Raw genomic sequence first — 16,698 nt, 5'->3', positions numbered from 1 at the left:
AGTCCCTAAGTGGTATTATCTTTCCACACTACAGCGCTCAGAACTGGGGTGTAGCTCAGTTCTGAACGCCTGCCTAGCATACCCGAACCTCCAGCACTGCATAAACTAGTCTGAGTGGCACATGCCTCTAATCCCAGCCAGGAGAGAGATCTGGGGGAGGGAGAGGAGGAGGAAAGGGAGAGGGACAGGGAGGAGAGAGATTTGAACACCATTTTTCCGAGCCCAATTTCTAATTTTATACCCAAGGAAACTGAGGCTTGAGATGAGAAATACCCAGATTGTCTAGTCAGTCAACAAATAGGGGCAGAGCCAGAGGCCCAGAACCCAGCCCTCATCACTTAACTGATACCCCAGCAAACTCGCCCTTACGTCCCAGGGTATTTCGGAACACTAAGATTTTCTTTTCAAGCAGAGTGAATGACTTACCCGGGGTTCCCAAGCCAGCCGGACTGACTCTCATTCCCAAATGCAAATGCCAGTGTCCTCCGGTAGTTCCCATCTGGCGGAATATAAACATGGAGGCTTATACCCTCTATGCCACCCCCATCCGGGCTGTGCCTAACTCCCCAAGGTCTCTCCCTGCTTCCCAGTGGGTCCTAAATCTTTCAAGAGACAAGGCCCAGCCATCCAAGCAGGGGGCGGAAGGAGGGGGAGCAGCCAGCACCTCTGCCAAGGCTCTCGCCTGCCCTGCTGGGAGGAGCTAGGAGCAGCCGCCGAGGGCTGGCAGCACTGGGGGCCTGCACTACAAAGCTTGGAGGCCATCGGGCTGCACGGCGCACTTGTAGGACCCCCAGACTCGCCACACGGCGCACACCTCTCATCTGGAGTGTGCCCGGAACAGCATTAAGAGAGATCTGAATTCAAGTTCAGCAACTTCCTGAATCCCCTCTGCTGGACATGCTTGCTCTCTGACTCTGAGCATTCTGGTGTGAAGGAGAGGAACCAATGTGTTATCAGGATGCCTCCTGTTCTGCCACTGGAGTTCTCCATTTCCACAAGACGTTTGAAGACTCTGACTGGAGCCCTGCTTCCTGCTCAGCCTAACCCATTCCTGCTGGGGCTGTAGGCGTGGCCCTCTGGCTACACGTGTGTGCTTTTGAATCGTCCTTGGCCCCCGTGTATCTGCACACCAAAGAGGATTTCTCTTCTGTGGCAATTCCAGAAGGGACTGCAGTGCCCGACCCTGTGGCCCAGGCCCAGAATCAGCCATGGGAGCATACGCCATTGTTACCGACACCAACATCTTGTCTGGCCTCCAGGGCAACACCACGGGCGTCACAGCCTTCTCCATGCCTGCCTGGCAGCTGGCACTGTGGGCCACAGCCTACCTGGCTCTGGTGCTAGTGGCTGTAACAGGCAACGCCACAGTCATCTGGATCATTCTGGCCCACGAGAGGATGCGCACAGTCACCAACTATTTCATCATCAACCTGGCCTTGGCAGACCTGTGTATGGCAGCCTTCAACGCGACCTTCAACTTTGTCTACGCCAGTCACAACATCTGGTACTTTGGCCGGGCCTTCTGCTATTTCCAGAACCTCTTTCCCATCACAGCCATGTTCGTCAGCATCTACTCCATGACTGCCATCGCAGCCGACAGGCAAGCGTGGGCATCGGGGAAGGGGGGGAGGTTGTTGAGGCTCATCCCAAGGAATTGCCTCCCGGACTTGATTTTGATTCATAGCAAAAAATCAGGGGGATACAGAGCCAAAGCAGGGAGAGTTGAGATTAGACATGGAAAGACTTTACCGGCGGTTGCTAAAAGCTGGAAAGGAAGAGCTTCCAGCGACTTCTGAAGTGCTGATGAGTGCACTTATAAGCTCTCCTTATCTTGCTCTCTTTACACGAGGAAATTGTATACACTGCTTTTGCATTTAGAAAAAAAAAAGTGGGCTGTTACATGAGGTTAGAATGCTGCATGTAGTCAGAACAGCGGTTTTTAATTTTTTTTTTATAATGATGCTGGTGAGGGTGGGAGCCTAGGATGGCATGGAGGAAGACGTTCTGGGACAAGCAGGGATGGGATAAAAGGACTCGAATGCCTGGGGGAGCAGGAGTCTGACAGAGAGGGCAATGGGATGGGATGAGGCGGAGAAGTTCAGGGGAGCCAGAGCCAGGAGACCCTCTGGCACATGGAATCCTGATTGTGTTGGTTAGGTAGATGAGAGCCTCCCGATGTCCCCTCACTTCCCACATCTCCCTAACTCCCCAGCAACCTTCACCTACCTCTCACCACTGAGTTGTAGATGTTTTTGTTGTTGCTTTGCTTTGTTTTGTTTTTTGGAGTTCTCAGAGATTTCCTTTGAGACAATGAGACGACTCTGCTCATTAAAAATGAAAAGTGTGGGGCTGTGAAGGTAGTTCAGTTGGCAGAGTGCTTGCTTAGCATGTTTGAAGCCCTAGGTTTGATCCCCCAGCACTGCAGAAAGCTGGTATAAGGTGGTGGTATATGCCTATAATCTTCACACCCAGAGGTAGTGGGAAGAGGGTCAGAGCGTCCAAGATCATCCTAAGCTACATAGCTTGTTTTCACATACAAAAAAGTTTGGATACCATTCATACAGGGCTACCTTCTAACTTTACAGCCAAGCTCCCCGGGGAACTGAGATAAGGAGGGCTATTTAAGGTTAGCCATGGAGTCAGGGCAGGAGCCTGGAACACAGCCCTCTGGGTATAGGGGACGCCTTTCAAAATCAGGCTGGTGCGCACTGAACATCCCTTCCTCCTCCCTCAGTTTGCCTGAATGTCCCCTTAGCATTTCTTCTCAGTTAGGCAACAAATTCGGGGTGTTTCCTCTGCGCCAGGCACAGTTCCAGGTGCTGGGGAACCTCCACCGATGGGGCGGGGGCAACTTTAGCAGATGACTTACAGAGCCTCCCCTTCAGAGCGAGGCTGGGCCCGCAGAAAGCCTGGAAGCCAGGCAGAAGGCTTATGACCAGGATTTCAGAGGAGGGGCTCTGGTTAGGCAGATAGCAGCTGAGACTCACCGTTCCTTTCTACTTCTTTTTAAAGTTTTATTACATTTATTTATTTGTTTGTTTAGTGTGTGTGTGTGTGTGTGTACATGCTAACATACACACTTGCCATAGTAAACTTGGGAAGGTCAGAGGACAACATGTAGGACTCAGATCTTTCTAGTCCTTTTGGGGGGATCTAGTATTTTGTCGGTTCTGGGGGCTGAACTCAGGTTCTCAGGCTTGCCAGAAAGCATCTTTACCTACTGAGCCATCTCACCGTCCCCCTTCCTCCATTCTCTCACTCACAGATAGAAACTTAGTGTCTGCTGGGTAAGTACTGTTCTGGGTTTCAGGTAGGGAAAACTCGCATAAATGTTTCTGCCACAGGAAAAATTTAAATTTTAAGCACATTAATAAATAATTGGGGTGGGGGGTTCAGTTGTTGTTGGTTTGATTTGAGACAAGGTTTCCCTGTGTAGACCAGGCTGGCCTCAGACTCAGAGATCTGCCTGCTCCTGTTAAGGCATGCACCACCACCGCCGCCCATTCAATAAATAAATTTTAAGTTGTGTTTTGAGATCATGAATGTTGCGAACAAATATTAGCTAGAGGGAAAGGACCTCCAGTCACCAAGATGTGTGTGCAAGACAGGCTCCATCAGTGGTTCTCAACCTTCCTCGTGCTGTGACCCTTTAATATAGTGCCTCATGTGATGACCTCCAACCATAACATTATTTTTGTTGCTACTTCATAACTGCATTTTTGTTACTGTTATGAATTGTAATGCAAATATTTTTGGAGACAGAAGTTTGTCAAAGGGGTTGTGACCCACTGGGCTACAGGCTTAAATGGACATCAGGGTGGGTCTCCTTGGGAGGTTGGGATCAGGGTCAACCTAGAGAATTCTAGAGGACAAATATTCCAAGCAGCAGATAAGATGGTAATGTTCTCAGGGCTCAATCTTAACCCCCAGCATGCTTTGGCATGGACACCTCTACCTCAGCAAACAGGGGAAGCAGTATAACTCAGCACCACATTCTATAAGGTCCCAGCCTTGTCTCAAAGCTCAAGCTCATCCCTGGGAGGAAGGGCCAGGTGTTACCTATGTCCAAAGCTGTCTCTGACGAGTTTAAACCAATGAATACATAGAAATATTCTCATCCCTGTGCACACGTGCCTCTTCCTCCAGATGACAACCTGACTGCAAGAATGACTCATTTTCATAGAGTTGGAAATGAAGGCCCAGAGACCTAAGGCTATTTGTTCAAGACCTTATTGTCAGGAAGTGGTGGGGACAGGATTTGAATCCAGATCAGCTTGATTCTAAACTCTCCGGACCTGACCCTCTTCTAATGGAGCATGAGCTACTGCACTTGGCTCTCATATTAAAATCTTATTGTAGCCTGGTGGTGGGAGCGCACGCTAGTAATCCCAGCACTCAGGGGGCAGAGGCAGGTGGATCTCTGAGTCCCAGGTTAGCCTGCTCTACAGAACAGAGTGCGCAGACAGCCAGGGCTATACAGAGTAATCCTGTCTGGGGGGAAAAAAATAAAAGTTTACCATGAGTTTAGGAAGGTATCTCCGTCAGTGAAGAGCTTGCGGGGTAAGCATGAATACTGAGTTCTATTCCCCAAATTTACATGGACAAAATGTGCCTTAGTAGCATATACTCATAATCCCAGAGATAGAGTGACAGAAGGATCCCCAGGGCTTGCTGGAGAGTCAACCTAGCCAAACTGGCGAAAGACCCTGCCTCAAAACACAGGATAGATGTCTTCAGGTTGGTCTCTGGCCTCTGTATATCATACATACGTGCACAAACACCGGCATGCACTCAAAGCTTACTGCTCGGCCTGGCCTGGTGGTACATGGCCTAGCATTTTGGAAGTGGAGGCAGATGAAATGGAAATTCAGTTACCATCCCCATGTACACATAAAGTTTGGGGCTAGTCCGAGTTACAGGAAACCCTGTCTCAAGAGCCAAATAAAGAGTAGGGCATGGTGGTGCACACCTTTGATCTTAGCACTCCGGAGGCAGAAGCAGGCAGATCTCTGTGAGTTAGAGGCCTGCCAGGGCTACATGGTAAGACTGCGCCTCAAAAGGAAACAAATAAACAAATCCATCTTGTTCTAATGAAGGGCCTGTGTACTTCATGATACGGCTCACAGCCTGTCTGTGTTATCCGCCATAAACGGTGACTGGTTACTGAACAGGGCCTTGTGCGTGTCAGATCCATCTACTGCTGCAGAAAGTTCCAGAAGGCACCACTGGTTTGGTCTCTGTCTGGGAAATGGCTGTACCATGCAGAATGGTGGGGCACTCGCTTGGGGATGAGGGTGCAGACACTCAAGTCAGACTGAGCTTCAAGCTAATGTTGGACTGTATCCCAGGCTGGATGACAGCATGTCTGTCCAAGGACCTGTCCACATCCAGAGAGAGGCAGGGCCTAGGTACCTGGGCTAGATTCTGGGGTACCAGTGTGCTGTGGCTGGAGATAGTCACCGCCTCCCCACCAGCACCCTGGTCCTCTGCAGACTGGGTGGGACTCCAGTGTCCGCACACAGGGCAGCTGTGTGGACAGGGGCTGGAGGGCACGGGCCTGGGCAGGAAGAAGAGGAGGGGAGTGTCTGCCGTGAGGAAGCCGGCTGCTCATGTTGTGCTCTGCTTGCAGGTACATGGCCATCGTCCACCCCTTCCGGCCACGGCTCTCGGCCCCCAGCACCAAGGCGGTTATCGCTGGCATCTGGCTGGTGGCCTTGGCTCTAGCCTCCCCACAGTGCTTCTACTCTGCCATCACCGTAGACCAGGGGGCCACCAAGTGTGTGGTGGCCTGGCCCAATGACAACGGAGGCAAGATGCTCCTACTGTAAGCCCCGCACCAGGGTCCATGTGCTTGTGTGTTGGCTCATGCCTGTGTGTAGCCCGTGCCCAGGGGTATGTACACTACACTGCAGGAACATATGTGACCATATGAGTCCAGGCTTATACTGAGGCTCCCCAGCGAACGGTGAGAGGCTGGGGGTGTGGCTCAGTGGTACCCTGCTTACCCAGCATCCTGGAAACCCTTAGTTCCCTTCCCAGCACCACACAAGCCGGGGGTGCTGGTACACAGCTGAAATCCCAGCACTGGGGAGGTAGAGGCAGGAGGAGCATAAATTCAAGGTCATCCTCAGCTACATAGCATGCTCAACGCAAGCCTGGGCTATTGTAGGCCCTATTTTAAAACAAAACTAGAAAAACTGACAGGAAGGCTGCATCTGCAAACCCATTGTAAGTGGAAAATACCCACATTAGGTCATACCTAACATCCCGTGACCCGGCTAACTAGGAGTGACAGTTCACTGCCATTGCCCAGCTTCTTAATAGGAGAGCAAACAGAAAGGTAAGGACTTAAGGTGTGGCTTCTGCTGAAAGCCTGTTGCGTTTCCATCACCAGAAAGTCAAAGCCATTGACTCGAAACATACATTGGGGACCATCCATCCTAAAAGCGGGACCCAGTACCGGGCATGTTGTAAGCACTTGATCTCCAGTGGGGCTTCTCATTCTCCTAATGCTATGGAGGAATACCGTTACTATTTTAGTTGTTTAATTTTAGACAGTGCTGACCTTGTTGCCATCACACCCGCTTCACGTGATACAGGGATGGAGCCAAGGGCCTGCGCGCGCTAGGCGAGCACCCTAGAAACTGAGCCACATCCCTAACTTTCTGTTTTGGTTTTTGGGACAGTCTTGTGGAGCCTAGGCTGGCCCGAAGCTCTGATCCCCTTGCCTCCATCTCACACATCCCCATGACCACCCTGTGTAGTGTATCTTGGTTTCCATCTTGGTGGTGGAGAAAGAATATTGCATGATGTGCCCCCAACACTGCCAGGGAGTGGTGACTCGGGGGAGCCAAATACAGGCAATGCTGCCTCGGGGTCCAGTGGCTCAGCCTGTCTGCCCCCTCCAAGGATGAGCACGGGCCGTGTGCATCTGCGGATGGTTATGTGGCTCCGTGTGTCACACGCGTGCCCTGCATACCAGTGTCTGTGTACGGGCTAATGACAGACTCTGTGCCCAGGGGCACCTTAGGGAGCGTGTGTGTGGTCTGTTTGGAGGTCAATGCTGGGCAGCACAGCAGCCCACCAGTAACCTCAGAACCCAGGAGGTGGAGCCAGCTGGACCAGCCAAGTTAGAGAGCTCCAGGTCAAAGCAAGAGGCCCTGCCTCAATATATTAGAGAGAGAGAGAAACCAAGGAAGACATTCCATGTCAAGCTCTGGCTTGGACACACCCTTATCATACTCACCCAGATACACATACACACACGCAAAGCACACACGTTAAAAAAACAGAAGTCACATGGTAGAGGGGGCTCTCAGGCCCCTTTCTTGTTGCTCCAAGGAGTAGGCCTGCCTGGGAGTCAGGAGGAAGTGTGTGGCTTATCCAGGAGGCTGTGGCTCCCCCGGAAATGGAGCCAGTGACATGCCTCTCGAATAGTATCTTCCTCAAAGGAAATGATGCGCTTCGGTACAACCCAGGCATCCTCTCTGGGGACTCGGCACGCACAGTGGTGTATGGGCCTTGCCGAGAGGTACTTGCCGACACAGCCATGTCCCCAGGCAGTGTGGAGGAGCAAGAAGCAGAGGGCACAGTGGCTATTGCTGCGGCATTCTCCACTGCCCGTCTCTAGATAAGACCTTTTCTGTAGTGTGGCTCCTGCAATTCTATACGTATAACACCGTATATGACCTCCCGACTTAATATGTGTATATATTCATGCGCTCACGTATCCATTCCTGCACACACCACGTGCCTGTACACACACAGATGGTTCCGGGAGGAAGACAAAGTTGTGTGCGCCCAGGTCAAGCCTCGATCCCCACAGAACCAGTATAGTATCTTATATGTTAAACAGACATAAAATTTGGTTATCTTTCCCCCCTTTTCAGCCTTTTCCATAACACGGAAGAACTGGGGCTGAGGCTGGTGGCTTTTTGTGAAGAAAGCCCAGTTTTGGGTTATGTCCTAGCAAATGTTGCCTTAATTTTTCTTTAAATAGGAGCCCAGGGTGGGGCTGCAAGGTGGGGTCCCTGAGGTTCAGGAACCTTAATCGCGGGCTAGCACAGGTGGGTCTGGCCACCTACTGCCCACCCATGTCCCTGGCCTTCCCTCCAGGTATCACCTCGTGGTGTTTGTCCTCGTCTACTTCCTTCCTCTCGTGGTGATGTTCGCGGCTTACAGTGTCATTGGCCTCACACTGTGGAAACGCGCGGTCCCCAGACACCAGGCTCACGGCGCCAACCTGCGCCATCTGCAGGCCAAGAAGAAGGTAGGTGAGGGCGCGGAGTGGGCGGGGCCTACTCCGGGGAGCCACCGGGGCCGGAAGCCTGCCCTCTAGAGGAGGCTGGGGCGCCCACGATCCAAGTCAGTCAGCCTCTCAGAGAACCCAACAGAAACCACACACCTCCGCGATCTGGAGACCAATGCTAGACGGACTTCTCCGTGTTCCAGGAGTTCTCACCATAGCAGGCAGGGACACCACCCGCCTTCCCTCCTACTGGGAAGTTGGTCTCCAGTTTGACTCTCGGTCCTCAGGGATGCTGAGCAGTACAGAAGCGTGCAGACACCGGGCATGTGAGGTGCTGGGGAGGGCTCAGGAACCTAGCCACTAGGCAGAGGATGGGACACCAGGTTGGAACTTCAGTGCCTACATAGATAAAAAGGCCAAAGCAGACAAAGATCCCTGGGAGGGGTGGCTTGGGTCCCAGAGCTTGGACCTTCTAAAAAAAAGTGGACAGGGGGAAGAGGTGCTCCAAGAGAAAGCGTCCAGGACACCTTATGGGAGGATGGGCCACAGAGCTGGGCTGCTACACATGGGGGTTTCCATGGAAGGACACCAGTGTGTGCAGACAAACCTGCCTGTGGCGGTGCCGGGAGTGGTGGGCTCTGGAGCACGTGGCAAACACATGTTCCAGGGAATGGAGGATAGAAAGGTAGATAGGGTCCGACTCCAGGAGGCTCTCAAGGCTAGGGTGAAGCATGCCCACACTGGTTCCAGAGGGTACTCAGGGGGCGAGGACTGACCTGAGCCCCTCCCTCACCAGTTCGTGAAGGCCATGGTACTGGTGGTGTTGACATTCGCCATCTGCTGGCTGCCCTACCACCTCTACTTCATCCTGGGAACCTTCCAAGAAGATATCTACTACCACAAGTTTATCCAGCAGGTCTACCTGGCGCTCTTCTGGCTGGCCATGAGCTCCACCATGTACAACCCCATTATTTACTGCTGCCTCAACCACAGGTGAGTCCACCCTGGCTGTGCCCTCCACTCACGGGCGCGTCCCTGCATGGTGAGGGGCCTCTGCTCTGGTTGCCCCCAGAGCCTGTAGCCACCCTCGACCTCACAAAGGAATGCTGTCCCCCTCCAGATCAGCCCACAGCACAACCCTCCGGCGGCCTGGATCTAGCCTGAGTCCCATCTCCTTCCCAAAGTCTTGTCTGCTGCTGGGCTACAATGCCTATGTTCTTCTCTGCTCTTGTCTCTTCTGGGTCTGCATCAGGGACAAGAGAGAAGGCACAAGGGCGGGATCAGAGAGATAGAGGGAAGAGGAGAGTAGGGAGAGGCGGAAGGACAGGAAAGAGATGGACAGAAAAGATGCCTTCTGAGACGGTTTTTCTTTCTTTTTTCTTTTTATGTTGTGTGTGCACATGTGTGCAAACTAGAGTGAGCCACAGCACATGTGTGGGGTTAGAGGACAATCTGCAGTAATTAACCCTCTCTTTCTCCCTCTCTCTTTCTTTTTGGTCTTTTCAAGACAGAGTTTCTCTGTGTAGTCTTTGGCTTTCCTGGAACTCACTTTGCAGACCAGGCTGGCCTTGAACTCACAGAGATCCCCCTTCCTCTGCCTCCAGAGTGCTGACTTTAAAGGCATGTGTTACAATTGTCCAGCTCCCTGTCTCTTTCTACCTTGTGGGTCTGTGAGCTAGAACTGGGCTTGCCAGGTTTGACAGCAAGTGCCTGCTCCCACTGAGCCGGCTCACCAGCTCAAAGAACTGGCTTTTTAAGTGCTTCTTCCTAAGGATGTGCCTGGTCTAGGTAGGCAGGTGTCAGGAAAGGCTGGGGGATGGGCTGAGGAACTGCAGGGTATTTCCTGCCCCTCCCCCCAAGATGCGGCCAGGGAAGGAAGAGCTGAGATCTCACTCCTAGCTCTGTTTTCTGGGGTCTTGGAGTCTGAGATATGCTGGTACCAGCTCTGGGACTCTTGATAAGGGAAGAGCCAGGCAGGAGCCCTGGGCAGAATGAGCTTTTCCGCCCGGGGACGGCGGGGGGGGGGGGAGAGGGGGGTAGGTGAGAGTCCATGAGAGGTGGACACTGAGTCAACACTAGTCTGACAGATGTGAGCAGCACTGACCTCTTTGTTCATAACTTTTATCAGCCATCTACTCAGGCGTCCACATAACAGCACTGGGGTCACCTGGCCCACCCACACTGGACAGGCTCTGTTGGGCTTACTCCGTGCCTAGAACCTTTTTAGCTCCCAAGAAATAAGTAGATAAGAGAGGGCAGGGGCTCTCCCATCGTACAGATAAAAAAAAACAAAACAAAACAAAAAACAAACAAACAAACAAACAAACAAAAACCCGAGCCAAAGAAGGGAGGACACTCCTAACCCTACACAGGTGATGGACGCAGAATTTGGAATTCCCTGTATCTCCGGTGTTTCCCACCTTATCCTCCTCACGCTCTTTGATGGGATGAATGTAAGAACCTGGAGAATGCCCTGATATATGAGGGAGAGACCAGCAGCACTCCGTGCCCACGTGCCTGTCACTGCGCTGTCATCCAGTTCCACAGTTCTTGATGCTGCACACTCTTCATATAATATGTATAATGTGTATATATACATATGTATATGTACACACACATACATATTTATATGTATATGTACACACACATTATATATATCTATATTTGCAAGAGCTGACAGCCTAGTAGGGGGAGACAGACATACGCAGTAGCAAACATAATGTGTGGAGATGGGCAGGAAGCGCTGATGGACTTAGGCACTGGGCGGAGGGGGGGCAGTTTACGTTTGAGCAAAAGCTGGAGTGACTGACTGCCCTGCAGCCTGGGCAAGAGTTCCCTATGAAAGGAACCAACAGCCCTGAGGTCAAGGTCTGCTCCTTCCTGCTGTCCATCTCTTTTCTGTCCTTCTACCTCTCCCTACTGTCTCTCCCTGCCCCCTCATCTCTCTGTGCTCCAAGAGGGAGAGCTTTACAAGGCTTTGAGCTAATTAGCCCTGAAAGACATGCTCTTGATTTACCTTTCAAAGGAACCAGCCTTGAGGGCTGGACAAGTGGCTCAGTGGTTAAGAGCAATGACTGCTCTTCCAGAGGACCCAGGTTCAAATCCCAGTGCCCATCTGGTGGCTCACAACCACCTGTAACTCCCAAGAGATCTAGCAGCACCTTCTTCTGGCCTCCTTGGGCATTGAATGTACATGAAACACAGGCATACATGCACCCAAAACACCCACACACAGCAGAAAATAAGGAAGAAGAAAGAAAGAAAGAAAGAAAGAAAGAAAGAAAGAAAGAAAGAAAGAAAGAGAAGAAAGCTGGTGTGGTGCACACACCTTTAGTACCAGCATTCGGGAGGCGGAGGCAAGAGGATCTCTGTGAGTTCAAAGTCTACAAAGTGAGTCCAGACAGCCAGGACTATTACACTGAGAAACCCTGTCTCACAAAACAAAACAAAACAAAACAAGAATTAGCCAGAACAGATGTGGTATAGTTGGTGGGTGCTTGCCTGGCAGACAGAAACCTCCAAGTTTGATCTCCACAACCGGGCCTGGTGGCGTGCGCCTGCAATGCCAGCACTGGAGGATCCAAAGTTCAAGATCATCCTCAGCTACAAAGGAGTCAGGGTCACCTGCCAACCGTGGTTTTCTCTTTTGTTTTGTTTGACTTTTGTTTATTTGGTTGGTTGGTTGGTTTTTTTGTCCTCCCAGTACTGGGGATTGAACCTAGGGCCTCCAGCATGCTAGGCATGTACTCTACATTGATCAACACCCCAGGCCTCATTTCCCTTAGTTTGAACTATGGTCTCACTATAGCTTCATACTTTGCTTGCCCTTCCCCCCTCCCTCATTCTCTGAATAGCTTTGATTATGCCCAGTGAGAGCTTGAGTGAGAGCTGTTTAGTTTTTGAGCAAATGCACCCATACTTGGTAGCTGCAATGTGCCAGTTTCTCTTTGAAGCAATTCCTGGGGGAGCTTCTGTATTCCACACACATGGCCAGAGTCCCAGTTCTTTCTTTCTAAGATTCCTCTCTCTTATATGCCAGTTAAGTCGTGTGGTTTCTTTGTAATATGATTTGGTTTCCGTTCTCTTCCCCCCATTCTTCTCTCCCCCTCTATTGCTTTCTTCCTTCCTTTTTAAGGCAGTGGACTTCTTGGCTGCCTTGGAGCTTGCCGCCATCTTTCCTGTCCCTGCCTCAGAAGTGCCAGTGTTACCGGCTTGAGCCAAGTTCCCGGTGTTTCTGGCTGTTGCAGAAAAACCTAAATCCATTCAGTGTGCATCTCCTGATGGCCCTGAGTTGTTGGTAGCTCTTCAAAGTGAAACTCCCCTGCAAGGGGACTAGTTTACGGCTCCTGCACCCCCAACTCCCTTGCTTAAAGTGACTTTCCACACCCATCAGGTTTCGCTCCGGATTCCGGCTTGCTTTCCGGTGCTGCCCCTGGGTGACACCAACTGAGGAAGACAGGCTGGAGCTGACTCGCACTCCCTCCGTCTCCAGGAGAGTCAACAGGTGTCACACAAAAGAGACTTTGTTCATGACTGGGGACATGACCCACTCCGAGGCTACCAATGGGCAGGTTGGGAGTCCCCAAGATGAGGAGCCTGCTGGACCCTGAAGCCTTGAAGCTGTCTGCGGGACCCAGGCGTAAGCCCTTTGAGAAGCTGCCGATGGAAAAGCCCTAATGTAGTAACCTGTCACATGATGTGGTCTGGAGCTCTGGAGGCAATGCTGACACAGAGCCCAGAGCACAGACACCCGTCACATCACTATTACAAAGACAAGAATATAAGCGTTCCCAGAGCGAGGAAGGGGTCAGGTAGACTGGGAGCAGCACTTGGCCAGCCTAGGAGCTGCAAGTGAAATGTCTCCCTGGAGTATAGAGAGAGGGGGGAGACCAGATCCCATCAAAGAAAACCGCAGTTGTAATGAGCAAAAGCAGCTGAAGGGATGGCGACATGGCTCAGTGAGATGGTAAGGGCCCTTGCTGCCAAGCCTGGGTACCTGAGTTCAATTCCTGGAACACACATGGAAGGAAAGAACCCATTCCTGCAAGTTGTTCTCTGACCTGCCCAAGCGTGTGGATGTGGGCATCTGCACATACATGCAGGCACACACGCATGTGTGCACATAATGGTAAAAGGAAAAAGGGGGGGCAATAGCTCCAGTGTCGGGGTCGCAGGAACAGGTGGGGACCGTGGCAGCCTGCAGAGGGCGAGCACCCAAAGGGAAACTCAGCTGCTTCACTCCGGACCACAGTCGTCAGGTTCTCCGAATAAAGCCTGAAATTCAAATTTATATATGGAAGCTCCAGGCTCCTAAATTTGTGTAAGCCAGGTGGAGAAGGCAGGGCACAACGCAACACGGCCTTGTCGCCAAATACAAGACACAAAGGAGGACGTTCCCCATTTGAATGGTGGATCCAGGGCTTGTCTGCCTCGGGATCTAAAGACTCAAATACAACCCAGAGTAGAGGATGGGGAACAGTCCAGAGGAAGCTCAGCTGAGGCACTTTGGTAGGTCTTTTGGTAGGTCTCTCTGACCCCCTGTTTGATGACAGAATTGCCACGAGGCTCAGTGGACGTGTGCCCTACAAACCAGCAGGCCGCACTCAGCAGGCGCTCAATAAATAGCTACCCCGATTCTTCACACTGTGCCAGCCGTTAAGGCACAAACGCCACCTACAAGTCAGGAACACGGCTCCCACTCACTTCTGCAGGGGGAGCACACTGACTGTCCCAGTTCTGAGAACACCCCAGGCCGCTCCAGGGTTGTACGTCTCCCTGCTTGGTGGTGACTCATTCGCTGCCTAACCACTGCCCTCCAAAAACCAAATAAGCTGTAAACACCTGCTCAAGGTTTAGTGTCATCTGAGCTCTCCTAGAGGTCATTGTGCCAGATGCTGGCTCTGCCCATACCTCCAATAAAGGGCTCTGATGTCGCTTAGACCTGCAGTCATGACGGGGACGTTGCTCAAAGGGCACTTCAAGCTGGGGAATCTCCCAAAGGGTGGGCATGAATCCCAAATGCATACTTGGGATAAAAGCAGTGATCTCCCTAGCCAGAATAGCAAAAGGGCCAGGAAGTAAGGTCCTACAAACTGGGTCATTAAGTCTGGAGAGGGGACCCGGCAGCCACACTGTCTTTGGACTGCCCCCATGTTCATGCGCTGGAGTAGAGGAGTATGCCTCATCCTTGTCAGGAGGTTGCAGAGACAGAGGTGAGGCTGCTTGGGGGATGGGGCAGCGAGGGGCATGACACAGGGAAAAGGGACTCAGAGGAACTTGGGCAGGCAGGGAAACAAAGGCAGGGTCTCTGAGATGCTTCCGGGAAGCCCTCATCTCAGAGACCCTGCCTTTGTTTCCCTGCCTACACAAGTACAGGGCAGCCAAGGCTACACAGAGAAACCCTGTCTTGGAAAAAAAAAAAAACAGTGTGGCCTTGCTGGAGGAGGTGTGTCACTGGGAGTGGGCTTGATGTTCTCAGGGTTCACATAGGAGCCAGTCTCTCCTCTCCTCTCTCTCCCCCTCTCTCCTGCCTTTGTGTCAGAATGCAAAGCGCTCAGCTACCACCCCAGTGCCATGCCCACATACAGCCGACTCCCCACCATGATGGTCATGGCCCAGCCTTCTGAATGCTTCCAGCTTCAGTGCTGGAGAGCTGCAGCAGCACAGAATCAGTCTGTTGCTGATATCGGCTGGAGGCAAAGCCGCTCCGGCTACTGAGGTGAGAGCTGGAGATGCACTCAGGCTCCTGAGGTGGGAGCTGGAGGTGAGGGGCTCCACCGGGTCTTAATGCCGAGTTTTCCTCAGCATCTCCAGGCACCCCTAAGCCAGCTTTTCTCTATTTCTTCCCTCCTCGCCCCCACCTGCTTTTGTTTCTGCTCCCATTGCACCCTGGGCACCCCTGCGTTTGATTTCATTTTATTCTGTAGATTACTAGTCCTGACACAGGGTACCTCAAGCACAAAGTTTCCACAGATGAGGACGGATCCCAGTGTCCTGTTAATTGATGAATGATTTCTTGCTGGGTAGAACTTGAGTGGTGGCTGTTGGCAGGCCCCTGTGTTTCCTAAGTGTGCCTCGATTTCTGCCAAGTGTCAGTAAAGGAAGTACTTTCAAGAGCTACCTCAGAAGGGAGCACGTGAAGTGTTCCAGAGACCTCCCGCTCCTGCAGGGGCAGAGCAAGAAGGGGTTACATAGAGGCTCTGAAGTAAAACTGCTGTATTCTGGGTTCCTGATGTGGTTCTTGATTCTCATGGTTAAGAGGTGGGCATGGCAGCTACAGGGGGTCTACTTGTTGCAGACCCCTTGGCCTTGTGGTTGTGGGTACATTGTACTAGGGAAGAGAGCCTGTCTTGTTGTTGTTATTGTTGTTGAACAATGGGCAGGTGGCGGTGGCTGTGGCCTGAACTGTGTTCAGGCCTACCTAGTACCCAGTCAGTGTCTGAAACCTTTCTAGCCAAATCTGAAAGGCCCCAGGTTCAGTTGAGAGACACAAGACTCAGGGATAGATCACAGGTGTGTCAAGATTTGTCTCCCCAAAAGGCTTCCAGCCTGCTCTTCTGGGGATGTGATGGGCAGCAGAGGCAAGCCTGTGAGGGGAACCAATCTTGCCTGTTGGCTGTGGCTCATAGTGAGCTAGGAGGCGAGTTCCTGACAGTCCAGAGAAAAGCAAAGATTCTATGAGAGCTGTTTATGTGACGGAGCTTTTTCTGATTGTGACTGTATGCTGGTTCTTCCATCGTGGAATTAGAAAGTACGTAGTTCTCATGGGTTCTCTGGGGTCTCGGCAAATAATTTGAATTCCCCAGCTAGCAGATAGATGGGTCCCAGAACGAGGCAGATAAATCTTGGCTGCTGCGCTTCCTGGGCTAATGGGCTGGAGTAACCCTGAGCCCATCTTGCTCCCTTCTGCTTCTGTCTCCAGCTATGTGAACTTGAGTGAGTGACCGTGGGTTCTAAAGTCATGCAAAGCTTCGGCAGAGCCACGTGCTCAGGGAACTCACTACACAAAGCTCTAGTGCCTCTTGGAGCTTGCATGGCCTACTTAGAAAGTGGCTCCTGGGGCAAAAATCAAGTGTGTCTGAGGACTGGTGGCATCAAACATCTTGGAACACTAAAGGAGAAAACCAGGAGATGGCAGAGGACTGAGCCGTACAGAGGTTCAGGATCCTACCTCTGAGCCTGGCCTCTCCCCTGGGTAGACCAGACAATGCTAGCTGATTCCTGCCAACATGCTACACCTACTCATCCAGGTGGATAGTGGGCGGGAAAGGTTACCCGACCCAAAACCTCTCTTTTTCTGATTCCATCTCATTGCAGATGGGGCTAACTGTGACTCCATGATTCCTCCAAAATTACTGCTCGGCTGTCTTCCCAAGCATAGGGCAGACTTAGACACCCAGACTCTCAAAAAATCAGACTCACTGATTTTTATCCAAAGGATATTAGTTCCA

General features: G+C 51.8%; 1 protein-coding gene across 1 annotated transcript; it reads left to right on the top strand.

Annotated features, from left to right (window-relative positions):
* Positions 1-720: 720 nt before the first annotated feature.
* Positions 721-14,077, top strand: Tacr2 (tachykinin receptor 2). The gene is made up of 5 exons (XM_021660978.2): positions 721-1,600; positions 5,630-5,824; positions 8,116-8,269; positions 9,045-9,241; positions 12,642-14,077. The coding sequence occupies exons 1-5, from the start codon at positions 1,209-1,211 to the stop codon at positions 12,856-12,858; spliced, it is 1,155 nt and encodes a 384-aa protein (XP_021516653.1). The 5' UTR covers positions 721-1,208; the 3' UTR covers positions 12,859-14,077.
* Positions 14,078-16,698: the final 2,621 nt, after the last annotated feature.

The sequence above is a fragment of the Meriones unguiculatus genome, chromosome 16 (assembly GCF_030254825.1).
Source record: "Meriones unguiculatus strain TT.TT164.6M chromosome 16, Bangor_MerUng_6.1, whole genome shotgun sequence".
NCBI lineage: Eukaryota > Metazoa > Chordata > Mammalia > Rodentia > Muridae > Meriones > Meriones unguiculatus.
The sequence above is the reverse complement of the archived record's forward strand: the minus strand, read 5'-3'. Positions and strand labels throughout refer to the sequence as shown.